The sequence below is a fragment of the Sesamum indicum genome, linkage group LG3 (assembly GCF_026168435.1).
Source record: "Sesamum indicum cultivar Baizhima isolate 11 linkage group LG3, ASM2616843v1, whole genome shotgun sequence".
NCBI classification, from domain to species: Eukaryota; Viridiplantae; Streptophyta; class Magnoliopsida; order Lamiales; family Pedaliaceae; genus Sesamum; species Sesamum indicum.
This window is the reverse complement of record NC_142659.1, coordinates 20,414,075-20,437,906: the sequence shown is the minus strand read 5'-3', so window position 1 is coordinate 20,437,906 and position 23,832 is coordinate 20,414,075. Positions and strand designations below refer to the sequence as shown.

Here is a 23,832-nt window from a genome sequence, read left to right as displayed (position 1 = left end):
ATTTTTTTTCAAAAAAAACATAAAATTATAACTTATAATTCACAAGAGCATTTGATCAGTTTACCACAAAATTTAGATGAAAATTTAATGGAGACTAATGTGTTAGGCTAATTATTAGATGACTGTTAAATTAAGAAAATATTGATAATTTTTTAAAGAATGGGGAAGTATTTGTACTTATGTCAAATTTTGGAAAGTATTCTCATGTTTATTTTTAACATTGGAAATCTATTTATTTAATTTATTAGCATAATATTTTTATTATTTACTTAACCAATGAATACAAATATAACATCTCATTTTTATTTTTATTGTTAATGTTGTTGGTAAAATGAATTTGTCTTTTAAATAAGGCGTGAGAGAGAGGGGTAGTGTTGGGTGGTAGGCCATAGTTTTGAAAGTTACTTTGTTAAAGCATGAACAACTTTTGGGCCATGGCCCAATGCTACTTCATTTCCCCATTAATTCTAAGTCAACCTTATCACCATAACCATAACATAAAAAGCTAATAAAATAGCACAAATACCTCAAAGTTCTTGCACACAAGAAAGAATTATGTTTGCGCTATATATGTGGAACAAAATTTTTAGGCACAAGCTTTATAACTTGATAGCATATGTGAATTAACAAAACAAGGGTTGCACCTATCACTAATAATTGTGTTTTGTGCGCCGATCAAAGTTTTTACACGCAAGCTTTGTAACTTGATAGAAGAAATGGAATCGAACATAATTGGGGTGGCACCTACGACCCCACAAGAAATAATCATGCATGTGCTTTGTGTCGCCAATCAGGATTCTTGCATCCACAATCCCACCAGAAAAAATTGTACTTGTATTTTGTATACCGACATATCACGATTCATACAACTGAATCTACTGTTATTAAAAAAAAGAAAAAGTCACCATAAATAAAAAACTAACAACATAAAGAAATAAGTTCTAGTCCACCAAACCCCTTAACAAGAATCATAGCCATATTTTCAAGATAGTGCAACGTTGAACATTAACCATTCAACCACAACAGTGGATTGTAGAATGCCTCACAACTTTTCTTGAACTACATCTGCACTTTACAACTAAAGAAAATGACAATTTCATGGGATAAATCCAAAAACATGTTATGATCTGATTTCATAGTTAAAGGTCCCACCTCTTCGGACACATCTTATTTCAATCCCATCAAAAACAAAAATTATTGTACCTTGTTTGTTTAGATATATATCTCCTCAACATGTCTGTCTCCACCAACTTGTGCAAATATCTGAATATCTGTTTCCAGCAACCATACCTACATCCAATAAGTTAGCAAGCACTACTACTTCATTTTTGTATTTTCCATGCAGCTACCAAGCCAATATATATATATATATCTAGAGAGAGATATTTATATTGATTTTATGAGAGACACAAAAACAAAAAATACATTTTTTTGACATTAAACGCAAAATGTTGACTATTTTCCTTTTGTTTTTTTTTTTTGTTTTCGTTTTGACTCATTTTATATTGAATATGACGCAATGTGATTTTATATATGGTTCGTTATTTGTATAAGAACGTCAACTAAATATTACATAATTATACATGTACCGTTGATAAAAAAATATACGTACACAGTAAAAAATATGTATCCATCATCAATCAATTCACGTATCGTTAGATTAAACTACATATCGAACAGTCAATCAAAATATTATTTTAAAAAAAAATAAACTATAGAGTGGAAAATTGATGGGAGATAATAAGTCCAAAGGAATAAACGAGGAAAACGAAATAAATAAAATAAATCCTAATTAAGACCGAGATGGAATGCATTGTTTCTCAGAAATATCCATTGTATAATTTAATAATGTATAAGGTTGGTGAGCCATACATTCTATAATTGACCGCACACTTAAAAAAAATAAAAATAAAATAAAATATTACACTGATTATGTCATATATATATAAGACCCCAGTTATTCTGTCACTCTCTAATTGTACTTTTTATTTTATTTTATTTCAGTAGTTCAACATAAGTGAACTATTGTTGTAGAAGTAGCCAAATTTTCCATAGGTACCCCCATTACATCACACGCATATTTTCTTTTGGGGGTCAATGAAATTTGAAACCCTGTCAAAATGCACAATAACTTGCTGATATTGATAAAAAAAAAAATTGAATAAAGATTCATATATATTCCCAATTGATTTGTAACTAGTCAATTGAATATTTTTCTGATCAAACTATTATTATACATTTTCATATGTTAATCCATGAGAGGAGGTATATTTTACCCTTATAAGGGTAGTTTGGTTGGAAAAAGATTTATTTGACCAGCAATAAGTCGTTAATAAGTCAATCAGGGGTAAACATGAATTTTCATTCAATTTTTTTGCTAGTATGAACAAATTTTTCACGAGTCATGAGGATTTGCACTTTTTTTTTACTTCGAGTAAGATAAGGTTGTCTCGATCTGTCGTGGTGATTTATAAGTAGGATATAGATTATTAGTAATAATTTTAAAATAATTATGTAATAATTTTTTAATAGTAAAAGTAGGTAACATAAGTACCTAATAGCAACTTGTGGAATAGATCCAAATAACATCATATATATTTACTCACAAAGGTAATGATGGTGATGTGTTTGAATGAAAATCGCAAGGTAGCTAGCAGGTAGAACACGACTTTGATACAACAAGAATCCAGTTTGCATGCGAGAATGAAAGCGTGTGTGAGCCATTACCCGAACCGAGTCCCCTTAGTGGTCTGACTTTGAATTGAACCCCAGCTGAGAATATGTTGAACAAGCCAAACCAGCCATATGCAAAATGGTATTTTGCAGTTTGGTCCCTTAACTATAGGGCAATCCCACTTTGGGTTCAAATTGCATGTAAAAGTTTGTTTTGTTCTTTTATTAGATGCCAAATGCACGTGCGTCATTTATGTGAAATTAATTGCATGCCTTAAGGTTTGGGGGCAAAAAGGAAAATTTTTAACAAATCAGATCTGATTATATTGATGACTGTTATTTGTAATAATTGCATATGATTCTAGAGCGGGAATAAGTTGTAAATAAAGTTATGAGTTAAATAGCGGTGGAATTTGGGATCGTTTGAAAACAAAAGTGAAAAGTGAACAAAAAAAGTTTGATGTTGGACTATTTTTAAAAATAATTTAATATTTATAATTGTAACCAATAAGTTGCAGAAGCTGGTACGTCGGAGTTGCTTATAATTTTTGGTTTATATCTATTCAATCCGAATTGTTCAAAATCAGAAGCTGTAAATAAAAGCAACTCTTTTTAGCTTATTTCTAAGAACAAGGTGATAAGTTCTTATCCTAAACAATTGCAAATACCTTCCTAAATCAATCACACTACAAAAATTATTATACTTGTCGAATGATTAATTATTCTTTTTAAGTTGTATATCAATTATATCGTAAATGTACTCTACTGGTTATATAATTAATTAATTAATTAATTTAACAAAATTGGATTCAAATTAAACTACTTGTCAAAGAAGGAAGGTAGTAATAACCCTATATTTTTCAGAGCCCAATAGCAAAATTTAATTCAAATTTTATTACGGAGTCCTATTCAACTTGCTCAGTATCAGCAGGCCAGTGGACCTGCTAATGAAGCAACATCCAGTCTATGTAGAATTACAGTGGGCCTAAGGCTCATCCACTTCATCAAACACCTTTGTAATATTGTACATGTTGGATGACACCTCGCCACTGAGGCACGAGGCAAGAATGTACAGCTCAACTGTATCATGTTGGATAAAGATGATGAAGGACCACATTCTTGATTTTAGCCTATTTTCTTATTTATATACATATACTTTTTCTGTATGTCGTGACAAACAAGTGGACGGGCTTTATCTAAATGTAACGCAATCATTTAGCAAACCTACTTCACACCTTAGTTCTAGCACTCCTTTTACATTTAGAGCATCCTCTACACGATTGTGGTAGATTAAGCTTGCTAATCTTACGTATCGGAGTATTAACTTCTATTTTACAAATTAATCTTTTAACTGTCTTAAAATCCATAGAAGATCCTTTTATTTGTGTAGTGCTATTTCAAGTATTTTTATTTTTTTGAAAAATTAATACAAAAATAAAAACTTAGTTTAAAAACAAAATTCAACAAGGGCTATCATTTTCCATGTGTTCTTCAATCATCTGATCTCCTAATAATTGTTCTTGATTTAGTGAATGATTCATTGCAATAATATAATCATTAATTCCTCTATATATAGAATCTGTAGTCATGACAAACTATAAATAGGACAAAATAAATTATTTAACTTATAGTGTGAATAAAAATTCAATTAATTATTTTTTTTTAAGATTGTAGTCGTTATTTAGCAACACGTATACTTGAAATAGGAAACTAACTACTAATCATTTCCCTAGATTCTTTTTTCTTCCATTATTATTATTATTTGAATAATTAAATTGTTGTTAATGAATCCGAAAGTTGACTTGATTGGTTGATTATTGCGTGTTTTCACTGCATATTATTCATAAATAATATGCTAGCATGTTACACATAGATTCTTCCAATATGAACTCTAGTTTACAATTAGTTTTTTCATGTATTTATTATATATATATATATTTATTATCTTTAAAATAAAAAAATACTGAAATTAAAATTTTCAAACAACTTTATTTTGAGCACCTAATTAATTAAATAAGTTGAGACGGATACCCATTTACGCTAACACCATAAAAAAAAAAATCAAAAGTGTATTAAGTGCATAGTAGAGGGGCCAAATTGCAATTTAAACAAAAAAAACCAAGAACAATAGCAAGTGGCCAGATTTCATCAACTAGATCTCTCACATGTCTGTACACATGACCCCATCAGCAGACCTTTCTCACAACAGTACGCGGACGCGTCACAGCACCTAACTACAAGGAACAGGAATTTATAATATGATAATTCGCATGCAATTATAATATAATACTGTTTATCTCACACGGATTTTACAGGAAAATATGCACCCATCCAATCATTATCTATATGAAACAACCCCATCTCCGCAGTATTTCTTGCTTCTTTCCTTTTCTTCTATATATAGGAGTGGACAAGCCATTACAGTTTCATCAACAAGCCTGCCTTCTTGATAAAATCGTCATCTTATTCTCAAGAAAGAACATCACAGATTTGCTTGCGGGTTTTGAGAGAATTGGCGTCCTATAATTAGTGGGTTTTTGTGAGGGTTTCATTGTTCTTGATCTTTTGGTGTTTCTGCGAGGGAGATTTTTTGATTCTTTCGAGGAGAAGGAGGAGGAGTAGTATTCGTTTGCCATGACTATGCAAATCAAGAAGCTGGCCTCTTCGCCTTCGCGCTCGGGCAGACATATGCAGCGTTACAATCAAGGGTTTCGTCAGGTTGTTGGGTATGTATTTTTTGCCCCCTTTTCTCTCTTCTGAAATTTAATGTGTTAATTTAGGTGAATTTATGAAAATTCTCATATGGGTTTCTGTGTTTTCTTTGATATGTAAGATATCTTCCAATTTTTTAGTTTCTTGTTTTTATTTTCCTAGTCTCATATGGTGGGGAAATCAAGAAGGATATAGGATGATAACTATTGAAGACGATATTTTTTTTCTTTTGTTTTTTTCACAATTGGCTGAAAATTGTATCTAATGTTTCCATTTCTTTTGCAAATTATGCAGATGTGTTCCATACAGAATTAGGAAAACCAACGAATCACCTGAAATTCATGGGACCTTAGTTGAAGACTTGGAGGTCCTGTTGATCAGCTCTCAGAAGAGTCAAAGAATGATGTTCCCTAAGGTAACTTTTGATTCACATCTCATTCTCTCAGAAAATGGCAAAGGAAATATAAAGAATTATGTAATGACATTGTTTATCTTGCAACGAATTCATCAGGGTGGTTGGGAACTTGATGAAGATATCGAATTGGCCGCTTCACGAGAGACACTAGAGGAAGCCGGGGTGGTCGGCTTGCTTGGGGTTAGTATCTTTATACATTATGTTGAATCAGCGTATTGATATTGTGCCTGTGGATTCGGGCTTTATTGCATAGTTTCTAATTCTTTGTGTTGACATTCTGGCAGGATAAATTAGGTGAATGGATATTCAAGAGCAAAAGCCAAGAGAAGTTTCATGAGGCATTCATGTTTTCCTTGTTGGTCACTGAGGAATTAGATGTTTGGCCAGAGAAAGATCTCCGTCAACGAGTTTGGGTATGTCCATGTCTCGGAATTTTCACTCTTAATGTTGAATAATGAACTGTTTCAGTGCAATGTTGATGCTGTTTAGCCGAATTCTAATATGGGGTTGATGTATATATTACAGATGACAGTTAATGAAGCGAGAGAAGTATGTGCTCATTCATGGATGAAAGAAGCCTTAGAGGCCTTTGTTTCTCAGTTCACGCCCCAGCAAAGAGTGGAGGATGATCCCCTTTCCTGTAGATTAGAATTGTGCAGAACCGAAGAGTTAAGACTGAGCATTGGAGTGGAAAGCTCAGATGAAGAAGCCGACTGTTTTTTGGTTAGCTAATGAGAATTGAAAGTCGTGTAGGCGTTGCTCCCTCAATTGTTCCACTTCTCCGGGTTGCTTAAGATCAAGCAATGAGGAATTTGTTTGAAGATGATAAGTTGGTAGGATAGGGAGAAGATGTACAAATTTTTTTCTGCTTGATTCTTTGATTCATTGATTCTATCACTATTAGTTGAGGTTGTGATGTTTCTTGGTAAATTCACTTGTGCTGAAACATTCAAGATGAACTTGCGTGGTGCACACCAATGTTGAACAATGAGTGTTTGTAGGCCTTATTCAATCTGTGTTTTAGGGCATTTGTTTAAAGTTTATGAATGCCGCAGAATTTTGAATTTCACGTTGTCTTGCTCATCAATATGGACTTCATTGTCACAAATCGTCTTATGCTACATCTGGACGGAAGGATTTCAAGAAAGAACTGAACTCCAAACGACTTTATATTAAAATAATTTAAATTGTAATGATATTTTATAAAATATAACTTAAAGGTCGAAATACAAAATTATTCAAATAAATTTGAAGAATTTATGATATTTAACTTCAAATTCATCCAACCAAATAATGTCAATGAATGTAACAGGATAAATGCACTCACCAAAAGTATAAATCCAATGACTAGAGATGAATGTATGCCCTCTTGCATGTAATACTAAACGCAGAAGCTGTTTTTCAATCAGATATGTTCATTTTGAACAACTCAACTTTTCACTTGCCTTTTGCTATTTGTTGATGGAGGAAGGAACAACTTAGTGAGGCCTGGGTTTATGCAATTTGAAAGTACTATACAACCACGCTATGAATGGGGATAATGAACAACATTAGACAGTAATTGTACTCTAATGTTAAGTGCGCGAAGCAATGAAAAGGTCCACCTCAAGAGCATCTACGACAATTTACACTGCTCTTTGTAAGAAAACTACACAAGACAACGTTGTATTGTGCCAGCACCTATGTATGACTAGAGGCAGCAATGTCAAACTCCCCTGCAGAAACCAATCACATCAGAAAGCTAAACAATACCAGGAAATCATCAATTACATCTTAAAATCCGACATTGCACAAAGTGTGATGTCAAAATACTGAAATATCTTGCTTTTCTTAATGATTGCATACACTTAAATTACCAGGAATGACTTCATTAGACTGGCCTACAAGCATGTGCAGGATCCAATTCCTTAATGCCCTAGATGAAAAAGCAAAAAAGAAGTGAAGAGTACTCACTCTGATGACAAATGCAACGGACAGGATACTTAGTTTTGGCATAAGGAAACATAAAGGATAACCTATTTTCCACTTTCATTAGTGCTTTACAACATCCTAGCTCCCATAAGAAGGCACAGAAGTTGAAAATAACAATTACTTTGAGCACAATCCCATAAAAAGAGATAACTTGAGTTACACTTGAGCTCCCAGAGTTGGTACACTAGAAACTCCGAACTCCAATTGTAAGAGGAAATAAAAGTTTCCACACACGTGATAATTTGAAACCTGAAGCTCAATCCCCATTACTCCATACACAGCTTGTACATCAGGCTTTTATGCGGACCACGAAAGAACCTGCCCAGTACATGGAAGGGAAAATATGAATTCAGCCAGTGATAACAGTATATCACGAATTTACATTCCTTTATCTAGTGACCAGCTAGTGTCATCAAGAAAGAGACATAGAAAATAAGAGATTGCTAAGCTTTCACTGGATATCAAGCCAAAACCCATCAGTATATTGCATGGTCCTATGCAGTAGGATCATAGGATAGAGCAACATTTGACATGTAGTGGGTGAGTGCTATATCAATTGTTAGGGGTTAAACTTACAAGATCCTTCCAATCTATAATAACCAGGAACAATTTTATTAATAAGATTAAGAAATGGATGCTTCTGCTATTGCCACGTGATTGTTTTATTGTATTATTTTGTCTTAACTGTAATTTATATGAACCAAAAAAAAAAATCTGGAATGTAAGAGAGTAATAAGCTCACATGCTGGGAGGTTGGATATATCCGCAGAAACAGCACAAGGAATTCCTAAGTTTGAAAGTGCTCCCCTTATAATTCCACAAGGAAAGTAAAGATGCAAGCCAGTAGCCTGTGCTGCTCTGTTTTCTGCCATTGCTGAAGGATCTTGAATAGAACCAGTCGTTTCTACTGATGGATCGACTGACATATGTGCTAGCCACCGAAACCGATTATCTTGCAATACAAAAGTACCCTGTAACAGAAATGAAGTTATAAACATTTCTCATTAAATTTGTTGACAATTTGTTCAAGTTCTCATACATACTCTATGATTTGTCTTCAAGTTATCTATCTGCTTCTTGAAGAGTTCAGACCAAAAGTCTTTGCAAATAAACTTTATAGCCTCCAGGTGATCCGTGAACCTTGGCCGATCCATTGTGTATCTGACAGAAAGCAACGTGATCAGAATGAGCATCCTTGTGAAACATGAAAAGGTGAAAATGGGGATGTGGTATGAACAAAACATTGTATATTAGGATCAACATCATTTCTCATGTCAATTTTTGTCATTCACAACCAAAAAGGACAAAGATCCATAGTGGGAAATACTAGTTCATGTGGAACACTCCGCAAAGGCCAACAATTGGCTGGAATGGATTAATATCGTGTGCAGTACGTACTTGTTTCTCAAACCAAAGGTGGATTGATGTAGGACAACCATGACTAAGACTGTTTAGATCCTGTTGGATGGTTGTGAAGAGTACCCATGAACAGCATTTCAGAGTTCAAAGGCAGTTAAGCATGGGGAACATAGATTATGCTGTCTACTTGAATACAGGATGTGAAGTACTGAACATTAGAAAGAATAGAATAAGACACACACACAGAGGGAGGTGGGAGAAATCCAGGCAGCGTACCTAGATCTCCTAGCAACCACACCAAGGATATGAATTGTGTAAACAATTGCAAAGAAGCACAGAAGCTCTTTAAAAATAAACGAACTTATAAGTATTGAACTTCATTAAATAATGAAGGATACACCCCCTACATATATCTGAGGTTCTCTTATTCCTTCAAGGACTACACTTTTGATAGGGAAAAATGAGCTAATCAAAGGCTCAACTAATAACTCTAATCATATACAAATAGGAAAAGAGCTTCCAATAAAGCACCTAAACTCATAAACACCCAGTGCTGACCACATTGAGAGACACAAAAGCACAGCTAACGCCAGTTGGTGAAATGGCATTAAACATTCCTAGCAGAATGAAAAGAGAGGTTACGATGATATCATCTATGTGGAGAACCACAATAGAATGGTCCCGAAATCTCAAACTGAGAAGGAATGAGGCTAAAATTTACAAACCAACAATCATATATGATAGAATAAATTCTCCAAAATAAATTCCTTTTTTGTTTCTCACAATTATATCCTTAATCAAGAAATTTTTTGTATGTATATGATCAAGTTTACTCAGATCAATGAGAAGCTAGCTGCACAAACTCGACTAGAATAAAAATAACAATATGCCAGATGAGAGCATTTGAACCATTCATTGTATGAGCAGCCTTATGCAAGTAACACACAAAACCCTGAAACAGTGCAGAAGCTCCACATATTCGCCAATTCAAGTCAGCTGGTAGCTAGAAAACACCCGGATTCTCTGCCTATTCCAGGAACAATTAACTCTTGTAGAGTCTAAACGATTTTCATAAACAACCTATTACCAACACCAAATTATTAACCGTACAATGAATCGTTTACCAGAACATATATGCACATTGCCATTTCTATGCACATGCAATCAAGTAAAAGTGATCCAGCTATCCTTTATCTGACAATAGCATAATTCTTGCTCAGACAAAGCGGAGCCACAACTGGAACAACACAAATCAAATAACTGATCTATATTGCATTACTCAAGGTACCCCAAACTAAATTAACTAATGAGCTAAAACGTCTGTTCTTACCTTACCTTACCTTAAAGACTAAATTATCACGGAAGTGCACCATCAATGCCTCTTTTCTTCCGGGACTTTTAACTCTAATACACTTGCACTTGATGACATACCATTTTAGCCAATCTATTGCTTTCTTCCTCCTTAATACTTGTTAAGAGACAGACAACCCAGCCAATCACTACTATTACGGAATAGCATAAATCTTTAGGGTGATAGCTCTCTCAGAAACATTCATAATAAATCCTGTCTGAGAAGGAATTCTTGACATCTAATTTAGTTTTGCAGAAACGAATTCTAGTGTTAATGTATTGATCCAATCCCTCAATCATCCAGGAATTCTTCTTCTCTCCCTTTAAACTAGTTTGGTCGTATCAATCCCAACTTAGTAAAAATTCCAATTGAGCACAAACCATTCCAAATTCTAACTCCAGCTCCAAGCATCCATAACTCATCGCTCATACTTACAATATGAATCTATACAGACAGTAATACAAACAAACCTTTCCGACAGTTGGTGGCCGACCTGAAACCCAATGGCTTCGATCCTTGGAGCGGCGAGTTCCGGCTTGTCTGCATAGAATCCCCTGCAATACGAGGAGACAATCTCCGCCACCAAACTCTCCACACAGCTCTCCGATACTTCTCTTCCCATCCTTCGATTTGATTCCTCTCCTCCCCTGTGGGATTGGGATTGGGATTTATAAACGAAATGGAATTAGATTTAGACTATGCATCTACCTAAATATGAATCTCAGCCGGGTACCCAAAATTTCACAAAAAGATTGTATTTTTAATTAATAATAACAAGTATTAAATTAATTTTTAACCTTTGCCGTCACCTTAGTGTATTTCGACATTCATATTCATAAATAATAATAATAAAAAAAAAAGAATCTTCAACATTTATCTAAAATATTATTTTCCCATATACTAAAATCAAATACCCATTACGAAAATTTGACCGACAACAGCAATTTAGGGCTCGAATTGATTTTCACAGCTTCATTTATTCTGTATATTATTCTCAAAAATAAATTTAAATATATGTACAATTTTTAATACATATTTATTTATTTTTATTCTTTCTTTATTTCCACAAAACATACCAAAATAAGTTAAAATGAAACCAAACATACTGAATATTTCTCACAAAAAAATTTGAATTCAAACCATTGAGTTGCCGTTGTTTGTTTACCAACATCGGTAATAAGCAGCTAGGGTTTGTTTACCCACTTTTTTCTTTTACAGTAAAAAATACAAAGCCTGAAATTTCAGTTCGCCTCCTTAAATTTTATGTTTTATCATTGTGCCCCCCTCAATTATGGAAATATATATTTCCCCCCAACTTATCAAATTTATGATATTATTTTTCTTTTGATATATTTAAAAGGGATATGATTTAAGTTATTAATATAAATCAACAATTTGAAATAGACCAATTATTAAAATAATATTATTAAATTTAGAATAAATTATATTGACATTCTCCATATGCCAAAATACACAACACCCCATATATTTCGTAAAACTACAGTTACATCCCCTGAGGGGTTTTCTACTTGTGTCATACTTTTCAGGGAATATTTGTTTAAGCTTTGTATTTAAATAGGGGTGTAGTTGTAATTACAATTATAATTTGAAGGGGTATAGCTGTAATTTTGTAAAGGTAGGGAACGTTTTTATATTTTAGCCTAACATCAGAGAATGTCAATATAATTTACCCTAAAACTATATATATTTTGTATATATAGGTCTCGTATTTAGTTTCTTACGTTATTAATAAATTTATATGTCTCATATTTTAACTTTATTGTTTTTTCAAATATATAAAAAGAGATGTAATATTGCAAATAGAAAAAAAAGAGGGGATGGAGTTATAATTTGAGTAGGCATAGGGAATGTCTGCCACCGTTTAAAATAAACGTTTATCAACTTATTATTAAAAATAAAATGAGAAAAATATTTTTGATTCATCATTTATTGAACTAGTTAAATTAAATTAATTTATATTAAAAATAATAAGTAACTCTCTATCAATTTTTATATTTTGTTGATAAATTTATAAATATTAAATCAGTTTTTTAAATACTCTAACTTTAATTTTTATAACTTTTTATTTTTATTATAAGTACCCACGACTTTTAATATGTAATTTATAATAATTTTTTATAACTTATTTTTATCTCAAAATATAAATTATTCCTATAGTAGGGCAGATTGAAAGTCACCATTATAAATAATCATTTCCAAAATTTTCCTTTTCTCTCTCTCCCTCTCTCTCTCTCTCTCTCTCTAAATTGGGAAATTGTAATTTTCAATCATAAGTATGTATAGATGGTAATTTTAATTTTGTAGCAATTAATTTTGAGAACTTTATTATGTAATTTTTAAAAAATTAAACAAAAATATCAGAATTTGTTAATATAATTAGAAGAGGGGTTAAATGTAAATTACCTCTCTGTATTATACGTAATGAGCAAATTACCCATTTTGCTCACATTCGCAATTTGTTAATATAATTAGAGGGGTTTTAGTGTTTTCCATTTTGCTTTATCTTTTTAAAATAAAAATATATATTATATTTAAATATAAAATAATATTTTATTCTTAAAAATCAATTAAAATCTTACTGAAAAATAAGGAGGGTAATTTGATATTTTTTTATATATTTCGTTCTTAATTTGTAAAATATTTAAAATTATAAGATAAAATTATTAAAAACAAATAAGTACACAAACCTGATTTTTTTAAGAATTAAATTAAATTTGATTAAATTTAAATTAATTATATAATAAATATAATATATTTATGATATGATTAGTTGTGTTGGAAAATATTGCTAAGAATTTTCCAATTTTCACCAATAAATCCTGCACTAAAATTGTAATTTTCCTCATCTTGACGCTCGCGCTCTCTCTCTCTCTCTCTCTGCAGCGTCTGCACACACAACACATCTCACGCAGGACGACAGACATATTCATACGTTGTCACTTTATCCCAACAACTGAACCAGCGCGAGCTCCCATCGCCCATCACCGCATCCATAATCACTCCCCCACGAAAATGCTCAACAAAGCTTCACTCTAACTCCGCCACCAAAAACACACACACAATGCACACACTTACCTTACCCACACTTTTTCCCATGCTCCTCCTCCTCCTCCTCCTCCTCTCCTCCGCCGCTTCCTCGGACATAACCTCTGACAGAGCCGCCCTCTTAGCCCTCCGCTCAGCCGTGGGTGGACGCACTCTGTTTTGGAACTCTAGTTTCACCACTCCATGCAACTGGCAAGGTGTCCAGTGCGAGAACAACCGCGTCACGGTCCTCCGCCTGCCCGCCTCCTCTCTCTTCGGCAAACTCCCTTCCAACATTCTCTCTAACTTAACTCTTCTGCGGACTCTCAGCCTCCGCCTTAACCACCTCTCAGGTCCCTTACCTGAAGACCTGTCTCGTCTGTCTCACCTTCGCAATCTTAATCTTGAAGGAAACCGATTCTCGGGTCCCGTCTCCGACTTCTTTTTTTCGCTCCGTTCTTTGGTGCGCTTAAGTCTTGCTTCGAACAATTTTTCAGGTGAAATTCCATCTGGGTTTAACAACTTAACGCGTCTGCGTACGCTTTATTTGGAGAATAATCAGTTTAGTGGTGTTTTGCCCGACATTGAGCTTCGTAATCTCGAGCAGTTTAACGTTTCTTTCAATAATTTAAATGGGTCTGTGCCGAAAGGGCTCGAGGGAAAACCAAAGAGCGCGTTTTTAGGGACTTTGCTTTGTGGGAAGCCGCTTGATAATGCTTGTGCTGACAACGGTGCTGCAACTCCGGCTGCGTCTGCTGCGGGGAATGTAAACGGGAGCAGCAAACCGGGGGAGAATGGGAAAAGGAAGTTGTCTGGTGGTGCAATTGCTGGAATTGTGATTGGTTCCGTTGTCGGGTTCTTTTTCTTGCTGTTGCTTTTGATTATCTTGTGTAGGAGGAAAAGCGGACAAAAGGGGAGGTCCGTTGATGCAGAGGAAATCAAGAATCAAGAAGATGAGGCAGGTGAAAAGCCAATTATGGAGGCAGAAAATGGTAGAACAGATAATGGGATTTCAGTTGCTACGGCAGATGCTTCCGCAATGAGTGCAAATGGGAATGCGGCAAGCGAAGATGGAGGAAAAGTAGCTGCTGCTAAAAAATTGGTATTTTTTTGGGACGTGACGAGGGTGTTTGATTTGGAAGATTTGTTGAGTGCATCGGCTGAGGTTCTGGGGAAAGGATCTTTAGGGACATCGTATAAGGCAGTTCTGGAAGTGGGGACTGTGGTGACTGTGAAAAGGTTGAAGGATGTGATGATTTCTGAATGGGAGTTTAAGGAGAAAATTGAAGGGGTTGGGGCCATGGATAATGAAAATTTGGTGCCTCTTAGAGCTTACTACTACAGCAGGGAGGAGAAGCTTCTTGTCTATGATTATATGCAGATGGGAAGCTTGTCTGCATTTCTACATGGTGAGTGAGATTTTAGAGCTCTTTGTTCCTGACATATCACTGCTGTTTTTGCCATGTCCTATGTTGTCAAAGATACGACTTCAAGTTTTAGGATATTGCTGACAACTAGAATAATTTCATTCATTTCCAGCCGTTTTGGTTGCTTTTCTGTTGATTTAGTAGTAGTTTTACTTCATGCATTAGTGTTCATGACTTGTTCTTGGTGCAACAAGTATATGATTATTGCTATCAGTTGTCCTGGTAATTCTGCGAGAGAAGGTAATATTTGGTAAACAAAGCATACAGGATTTTCTGATGGGGCATAGATTTGATTATTGTGATGTATAATTTTGTTTGTAGACCTTGGTTTCCATTTGCATGCGTTGGTGATGTTTGTTTGAGACTATAGCTTCATTTTATGTGCCGACTCTCAAATCCCGAATGTTCCTTAGCTGCTACATATGGTTATATGCTTACTGCTGCTATAATTAGCACAATTGAGTTTGTCAACTTGCATAAGTATAATTTGCTGAAATTATTTTTTATTGCTGTGATATCTAGTAGTCTGAAAATCGGTCTGAAAATGGGGCCCTGTATTTGCATACTTACTTGATATTCAGAGGGCCATGTCTGTCGGGGTTGAGTTGCATGCGCACTGTAATCTCATTTAGTAGTTGACTTTACATTTAGCTATTATCTCTGAATAGTTGCTTTACGTCTAATTTTCTCCGTAATAATGTTGCAACTTGGGACCTTTTCATTGCAAAATAGGTAACAATTATACCTACCATTGACAATTTTGGCAGTTCATATTTGGTGAATTTCCATTATATGATTATCTTTCATCTTTATCTCGCACTTCCCAGCTCCTTTGGAGACACGATCCGTCTGATTATCACTCATGTCAATATCTTCTTCATCCTGTTCAGGAAACAGAGGAGCTGGCAGGACACCGTTAAATTGGGAAATCCGGTCCCGGATTGCCCTTGGTGCTGCTCGTGGCATTGAATATCTTCATTGTCAAGGTTCCAGCACTGCCCATGGAAACATCAAGTCCTCTAACGTCCTGCTGACTAAGTCATATGATGCAAGAATATCGGATTTTGGACTGAACCAACTAGTTGGACCTCCATCCTCCCCGACACGCGTCACTGGCTACCGTGCACCTGAAGTGACCGACCCTCGAAAAGTTTCTCAGAAAGCTGATGTGTATAGCTTTGGTGTTTTACTCTTAGAACTTCTAACTGGGAAACCGCCTCTTGAGGATGGACTAGACCTGCCGAGATGGGTTCAGTCAGTAGTTCGGGAGGAGTGGACTTCTGAAGTTTTTGATCTCGAACTCCTCCGTTATCAGAATGTCGAGGAGGAAATGGTGCAGCTCTTGCAAATCGGGATTGACTGCACAGCTCAATACCCAGACCAGCGCCCTTTAATCTCTCAAGTTGCAAAACGGATTGAAGAGCTCCGTTGTTCAAGCCTACAAGATGATCGAGAACAGCATGATTCTGTCAGCAACGCCGAGTAGAAAGAAAGGTGAATTGCATTCAACTATGGAGTATGAAACTCAAGAAATACTAGTACCAAGTGTAATGCACCTGGAATTCCTCTCTTTAAACCAGAAGTATTTGTTTGTTCATTTGGGCCTTATTCTTGTTTGTGCAAAATTAACAGCTCAGTTTCTTCCCCCCCATCTGCATTCAGGGGGGTTTTCATATATCAGTTCCCTCCTGTCTTGTCTGGTTCTGGGGGAATATGGTTGCTGTAATTATTTCTTGAGCTCTTTTCTATCTCTCTTGCCGTTCTTGAAGGACTTCTTTTAAACGCTTGAACTGAGGTGATTCCTCATGTCATAATGGGTCCAAACAACTCCCTGTTTCCAGTTCAATGTCATTTTACCTTATTACAACATCGTTGTCTAGACTCACGCAAAGGTAGCATTGAGAGTGATGGAAGTATGGAGTTTGAGCTTTTATTGAAATTGACAACTATCTGCAATACTCACAGTTTTCACAGATAAAGAGTGTTGGTGAGACTTACAGAAAGTGTGATGAAAATGAGTTGCATGAAAAAGGAAATGGGTGGTCCACTCTATTGCAACTGAAGCAAGGAAACACTGTCAGCTTGATGCAACTAAGGAAAGGGTCAGGTCAGAGTTGGATTTCCCAACATTTTTATGGGATTATGGTGATGAGACGATCAAGCTATTGTAGATTTAGCTAAATCAAGATGAAATAATGGTAATTATATAAGTAATTTTCACTCAGATAGTGGAGTCTATGACACTATTTTGTTGTTGTGTCGATAATATTTTTAATTTTTTTTGATGTGTTGTTTGTATATTTTATTTTTATTTATAATATATTTAAAGTGTGAAAAATTATTTATTATATACATACAAAATGACTAGTTATAACAAAGAAGACTCGTTCAGTTAGACCCGTGTCGTGACCTCTTTCATTATGTGTATCTTTTATTTTTATAAAATAGGATTAATAAAAATAAGAAATTACACTCCATTTGAAAATTCAAAATTACAATTTTCTTAAAAACATTTGAAATTGTATTTGTACCACCTTCATGAGTTCCTCGATGACAATTGCATACTTTCAATTAGGATTTAGATGAAAAATGACGATGTTAGGAAAAAAAAAAAAGGCTTCATTCATGCACTCACATTGACTCATAACACTCACACACAAAACAAACAGATTGAATGAGGGCTAAATTGAAATTTTATATAAATTTTGCTAAATTTATATTTTTTGTCCAAATCATAATAAATGTCATACAATTATAAACAATGAATTCTAGAAAAATGGTGCAAAATATAATTTAAAAAGTTCTATTTGAAAAAAGGTGTAGAGAGAGAGAAAAATAAAAAAAATATGAAGTCATTTGTACCCCTTCCCTTTTTGTGCGGGAGTGGAAATAAAGAGACATGATCCTTTTCATGGGTTTGGTTTCATAGCACATGAAATGTTAATGTTGTCTCTTGGACTGCCAACACTCCGATGGCCCACTAACCATGGGAAGTCAATGGCCACACACACTCTCAGATCAATTGTTTGAAACATTGCAACACTAATTTTGTAGGTTTTTTTTTTTTTTTTATTAAATTCTTATATTTCTCAATACATTCAGCAATCCTAAAATAACTTAGTTTGCTGTTTGGCTAATTCATTAAAATATGTGACAATATTGTTTCTACGAAAAAAAAAGTACAATTAAATTTATGTCTTGTGGAAGTTCTATTTTGGCTGATCCAAATTCTTATCGCATATTGATTGGAAGGCTACTCTACTTGGGGGATCACCAGACCGAATGTCTCTCATGGTGAACAATAGTTGAGTCAGTTGGTTCGTCGTCTATGTCAGCAACATTTGGACGCTGCCTTCATTTGGTGAGATATCTAAAAGGATCTCCCACCAAAGGATTGTTATTCCCTGTTCATAACTCCTAACTCTCTCAAGCCCTATTGTGATGCCGATTGAGCAAGTTGCATTGATAGTCTATGCTCTTTCGTTGGGTACTGTATTTTGAGTCTTGCTCTCATTTCCTGGAAGACGAAGAAGCAGCCTACAGTCTCCGTTCGTCTGTTGAGGTTGAGTATAGGAGTCTTGTTGCCATTGTCTGTGAACTTCGATCTATATCCTATATTCTTAAGGATTTCCAAGTGGATCTAAGCACACCCATTTCATTGTATTGTGACAACCAAGTAGCTGTGCACATTGTGGCTAATTCCATTTTCGACGAACGCACTAAACATCTCGAAATTGACTGCCATTTGGTTCGTGACAAGTACAAGGAGGGATTTGTTCTTTTGTCTCATATTTCTGGAAAGCAGCAATTTGAAGACCTTTTCACCAAAGTTTTGGCAGGTGTAGAGTTTCTGCTTTACTCTCCAAGTTGCGTTGGTTGATTTCTCCCCAAGTCCAACTTGAGGGAGGCTGTTGAGTATGCCTGAGTTGAGCTGAGTCTCGTTTCCCAGCGTCCCAATTTGAATATGTTGTGTGAAATTTGACATATTAATTCCATAAAACATAAATTAAAATGAGAGTAGAAGGATTCGAAATCACTCCTAATATGAGGACGATAACATGTTGCTTTCCATTTGCAATGGTGGATGGAAAGTGTCAAATTCTGAGGGTGCATAGTGTAGATTTTCAGAGTATGAGGTGTGTGCTGTGATCATTTTCAAATTGGGAGAATTCTGTGGTTCGTTCTCATTCATCCAAGGAGGAATTAGTTACAGAGGCTGTATATACAAGTTGGAGGAATAACAGTTCTCAACTAATGCTAACAAACAAACTGCTGAAAGAATGTCTCGTATTTCTCGAAAAAGTGATTCGATCGATGGGATTTGGTATGAGATCGATGATATCGATGAGATTGATATTCAAATATTTCTTCTTAGAACGTATTGATTTGACCCCATAAGTGGGACCAAGCATGTTGCCGCCAGAAGTCCATATTTCTTCGATTTCATCTCCTAATTGTTCCAGAGCAACTAGAAAGAGATTCTTTACAAATCAAAACAAAGACTGAACATAAAATTAAGTGATGAGACAGCCAACACAGCTCCAGGTCAGGGCCAAGTTGGCAGCACAGTGAGCATCGTCTTCAAGCTTCATCTCTGCTCTGCGTTGCTTTCATAACACATAGAAACTGTGGATGCAGTTTCCAGAAATCTCAAAATAGGTTTACATTTCACAAACAAAAAACAATAGCAGAAATTCAAATTTCTCCATCCCAAAGTTCTTCCAATGATTTGTATTGGGCGTGTGGACCAACAAAATCTGTTGGATTGCAGGCTCTCTGCTGCGGGATCTGTTGTATTTTTCCAACTTCTTCATCTGTCAATTCCCAGTCGAATATTTGAAGGTTTTGCCTCATCCTCTCCTTATTAAAGCTCCTCACGATTGGGGTCGCTCCTTCTTGCCGTATCCATCTCAATGCAACCTACATTTTTCAGAAAATTTTTTTCACTCAAAACGAATGATGAGAAGTTTGGACACACGTAATTTTGTTAAGGAACCTGTGCGATGGTCTTGTCTTTAGCTGCTGCGATGTCCTTAAGGATCGGACTATCCATCACTGCATTAGTACCCCAGTGGAATCCATATGCTCCAAGTGGAGAGAATGCACAAACATGGATTCCTTTGTCTTTGCAAAACGCCATCAGCTTCGGTTGCTGCCAAGCAACATTCAATTCAACCTGATTGACAGCAGGAGGGAAGGTGGCATATTGCAGGAGTGTAGAGAGCTTAGCACAGCTGTAGTTGCTGACACCAATAGACTTGGCCAAACCCATCCTACAGCACTCTTCCATGGCATCCCAAGTTCCCTTTATATCAAAATGCAGTGTCTTGATGGAATCAGTATCATCCTTCTTCATCCTTATCGGCCAATGTATCAGATACAGATCCACATACTCTAATCCCAACTTCCTATAAGAATGATGAAGAGCAATGTTTAAATACAATATTTTCCATCATATAAATTCATTTTCACTTCATTAACAAAAATAGATCACTAAATTTTTGGGTTAAATGCAACAGAGCTACCGTAAAATTAAAAATACTAATAGGTAAAAAAATCCCTAAGAAAAAAAAATAACACCCCCCAAACTTTAAAAAAAAAAAAACAGCAATCTATCCCTTAATGCAAGAAACAATGATTACTTAATTAATAATATAAAGGGATAATTATATTTTCCTTTTTCGTGGTTTGGTATAATCATACGTAGACATTCTGTGGTTTGAAAAATTGCATTTACTACTCCTAAAGTTTGCTTTCGTTGAACAAATAAGTTTCTCTATTAGTTAAAATTAATTAATTTCCTGATATTAACAAAAAATCAAGATAAAAACCATATTTACCTCCAAACTTATTACTGATTATTGTAGGTCAAATAAATATTTTTATGATCAAATTACACTTATACATCTTCACGCATTAATGCATGCGAGGAGGCATATTTTCAGCATTATAATGGTTGTTTAGTCAGAATTTTTTTTTCTGATCAGTAAGAAGTTAATCGATGATAAATTTTAATTTTCATTTAATATTTTTATTAATATCAACAAATTTAATGAATTTTGATTAACAAAGAAACCTATTTATTAGATGAAAGCAAACCTTAGAACTACTGAAATTTTCCAAACTATAGGAAATTTACATGCAGTTATACCAAACTTTGGGAAAATAAAGTATAATAATCTGTAGTATAAAATTTATAATTAAAGTAATTAATAAATATAAGAACACAAAGTATACTGAACATGAGAATAAATTTAATCATTCTACAAACTAAACTTATCCAGAAAATTAGTGAACCGTTACGATAAAAATAATAGATGATACATTTGTCTAATTTAAATATAAAACATAAAAAAAGTTTTAAGTGGAAGAAAAAAAATAATTTTTTAAGTATTATTTGACATAAATATAAAATTTAATTATATTTTTTTGGATAAAAATAAATAATCATAAACTTATCTAATTTAAATAAAAATAAAATCTATATAACTAGGATTCAAATATTTTATTGTGAGTCTCTATGTTTCAGTTTTATTATATTAACTAGCGTTAAACTCATGCTATGCACAGTTATAATATTTTTTCTAAATTAAATTATTTTTTTAATATTACTTAATAAATGAATCAATTTCATAAAATAATTTTTTTTATTATTTTTAAATTTTTAATCTATCTTGATTATTATTGAAAATTATATATTTCCCTGCACATACAATATATTGTACTAAAAAAAATTTGTAAGTTATAAGGATTACTCTTATAAAATTATTACATTCTATTGAAAAACTATTGAATTTACTAATCTGACCATTTTTTTTTAAATAGAAGAATTGAAATAAAAGGGTAAAAATTGGACATTAAAAATTTGGTACGAAAAAAGTTTTTATTTTTTTATAATAGTATAGATATATAAAATATAAATATTGTCAACTTATTATATGAATTAGAGAAAAAAAAATTGTAAATAACTTTATTTTTTATTTTGAAAAATATATTTTTCTTACCAATACGACGACGTGCGAAGCACAATAAATGTCATAAATCAGGGATAGAAGAGTATAAAATAAACACGCAGAAAATTAGTTCTCCACAAAAATGTCGAAAAATCACTGATCATGCATAGTGTTGGTATACCTAAGTGATTCTTTGAGGGCAGGCAGGACGAGATCATGATCGGCGTCGGTGCACCATAACTTGGTGGTGATGAAAAGTTCGTCGCGGCTCTTAATCAGGCCGCGGCCCAACGCCTCCGCCACGGCTTGCCCAACAATTTCTTCTGTGCCGTAGCAAGCCGCCGTGTCGATGTGGCGGTACCCAGCGGCGATGGCTTCGACAAGAAGTGGAAGCTGCTCCGCCAATGGCAACGTAGATCCTCCTGCTCCCAAGCCTATTGCCGGCATCTTGTGGCCGGAGTTGAGCACCACTTCCGGGATTCCCACTTTATCCATTAATCTTCAACTCGAAATTGGGTCAACTGGTTAAGTCCTGGGGTTCCTGATGTGTATGTATGGTGTGTGATGACAGAATTCTTCAATTTGTTTCCTTGCAGGGGAGGACGGGAGGTTCGATATCAGCCATAAACTAACTACGGATAAAATAAGATTATAAAGTTTACCAAATATTATCAATATCAAATTTATAATTATTTTATATAAATTTATTAAAATTTTCAAAATAAATTAATAACTTTTTACATTTTAGGGTAAATTAGCATATTATGAAATTAGATCAAATTATACAAATATATATATAAATATACATATATTCTTGGTAAAATTATATCTAATCATAAAGAGTGGCAATATTAATTTACTCTATTTTTTATTAGAGAGCTTATAAGCTTTTTTCTTAAAAAAATTATTAAATAAGCTCTCAAACATTTTATAAAATATTTTAGAAAGTGATAAATTCCCTCTAACCACCTCTTAACGACACAGCGAATTAGGTTAGGATTAATAATCCATGATTTACTTGCTAGTATTGTGAACATTGAAGAGCGTTAAAATATCTTTGTACTATTACGATATCTGAAATTCATTTGCTCGTGTGATTACACATATTAAAATTGTTTGTTCCTCACAATTTTTTACCAGTTTAGGGAAGAATATCCTCTTATTGTTTGAAAAATTACAAATTTTTCGTCAAATTAAAAATAATTATGTAGCCCCTAAACGGTAAAGTGAATATTACTATTTTCTCTTTGTTGATTTTTTTTACAAAAATAAAAAGTATTTGAAAAAATTGTAAAAAATTTTGAGGGTAGACAAAATAAATAATCTAGAGGGAATATTAGTATAAAAATATTTTAAAAAATTATAATATATATAAATTATAATTTATAATTTAAAAGGGCATTTTAGTTAGTTCACCACAAAAATTGAATGAAAATCTAATTGAATGGGCATGTTGTTAGACGAACGTTAAAATTTAGGGGGTTATTTTGCAATTTTTCAAACAACGAGGATATAATAATTTACCCTACTTTAAATAAGGGTTAATTACACTTTTACTTTTTTTAAAAATGCGAAATTATACTTTTTTCAAAGAAGTTTTGATATTACACTTATGCCCTATTTGAAAATTCACTATTTACACTTGACCCTCTTTTATTAAGATTTAAACAAAAAATGTTGACCCTAGCAAAAACAAAATTGTATCAGGTTTCAATTTTACCCTCATTTAATATTTTTTATGTAATAATTTTGTACTTATGAAGAAAAAAAATGTGATGATGTTAACATCACTCTCTCTCTCTCTCTCTCTCTATATATATATATATTATATTTATAGATCAAATAATTTTTTTTTTAAACTAAACTACCATTATAATGGTGAAAATAGACTTCACTACATCCATTAATATGTAAAGACGTATGGGG

At 33.8% G+C, this 23,832-nt stretch overlaps 4 protein-coding genes across 4 annotated transcripts; 2 read left to right on the top strand and 2 right to left on the bottom strand.

Annotated features, from left to right (window-relative positions):
- The first annotated feature begins 5,074 nt into the window (after positions 1-5,074).
- LOC105158504 (nudix hydrolase 18, mitochondrial) lies at positions 5,075-6,869 on the top strand. The gene is made up of 5 exons (XM_011075288.3): positions 5,075-5,399; positions 5,680-5,800; positions 5,897-5,980; positions 6,085-6,213; positions 6,326-6,869. The coding sequence occupies exons 1-5, from the start codon at positions 5,308-5,310 to the stop codon at positions 6,530-6,532; spliced, it is 633 nt and encodes a 210-aa protein (XP_011073590.1). The 5' UTR covers positions 5,075-5,307; the 3' UTR covers positions 6,533-6,869.
- A 917-nt stretch (positions 6,870-7,786) lies between these two features.
- Positions 7,787-11,239, bottom strand: LOC105158207 (Transport protein particle (TRAPP) component). The gene is made up of 4 exons (XM_011074868.3): positions 10,952-11,239; positions 8,815-8,932; positions 8,514-8,742; positions 7,787-8,089 (listed from the first exon to the last, which is right to left on the bottom strand). The coding sequence occupies exons 1-4, from the start codon at positions 11,101-11,103 to the stop codon at positions 8,061-8,063; spliced, it is 528 nt and encodes a 175-aa protein (XP_011073170.1). The 5' UTR covers positions 11,104-11,239; the 3' UTR covers positions 7,787-8,060.
- Positions 11,240-13,362: 2,123 nt separating this feature from the next.
- LOC105158206 (putative inactive receptor kinase At1g48480) lies at positions 13,363-16,701 on the top strand. Its single transcript, XM_011074867.3, has 2 exons — positions 13,363-14,935; positions 15,844-16,701. The coding sequence occupies exons 1-2, from the start codon at positions 13,564-13,566 to the stop codon at positions 16,437-16,439; spliced, it is 1,968 nt and encodes a 655-aa protein (XP_011073169.1). The 5' UTR covers positions 13,363-13,563; the 3' UTR covers positions 16,440-16,701.
- A 2,602-nt stretch (positions 16,702-19,303) lies between these two features.
- On the bottom strand, positions 19,304-22,545 carry LOC105158503 (rhazimal reductase 1-like). The gene is made up of 3 exons (XM_020692501.2): positions 22,088-22,545; positions 19,950-20,361; positions 19,304-19,873 (listed from the first exon to the last, which is right to left on the bottom strand). The coding sequence occupies exons 1-3, from the start codon at positions 22,399-22,401 to the stop codon at positions 19,649-19,651; spliced, it is 951 nt and encodes a 316-aa protein (XP_020548160.2). The 5' UTR covers positions 22,402-22,545; the 3' UTR covers positions 19,304-19,648.
- Between the last annotated feature and the right edge of the window lie 1,287 nt (positions 22,546-23,832).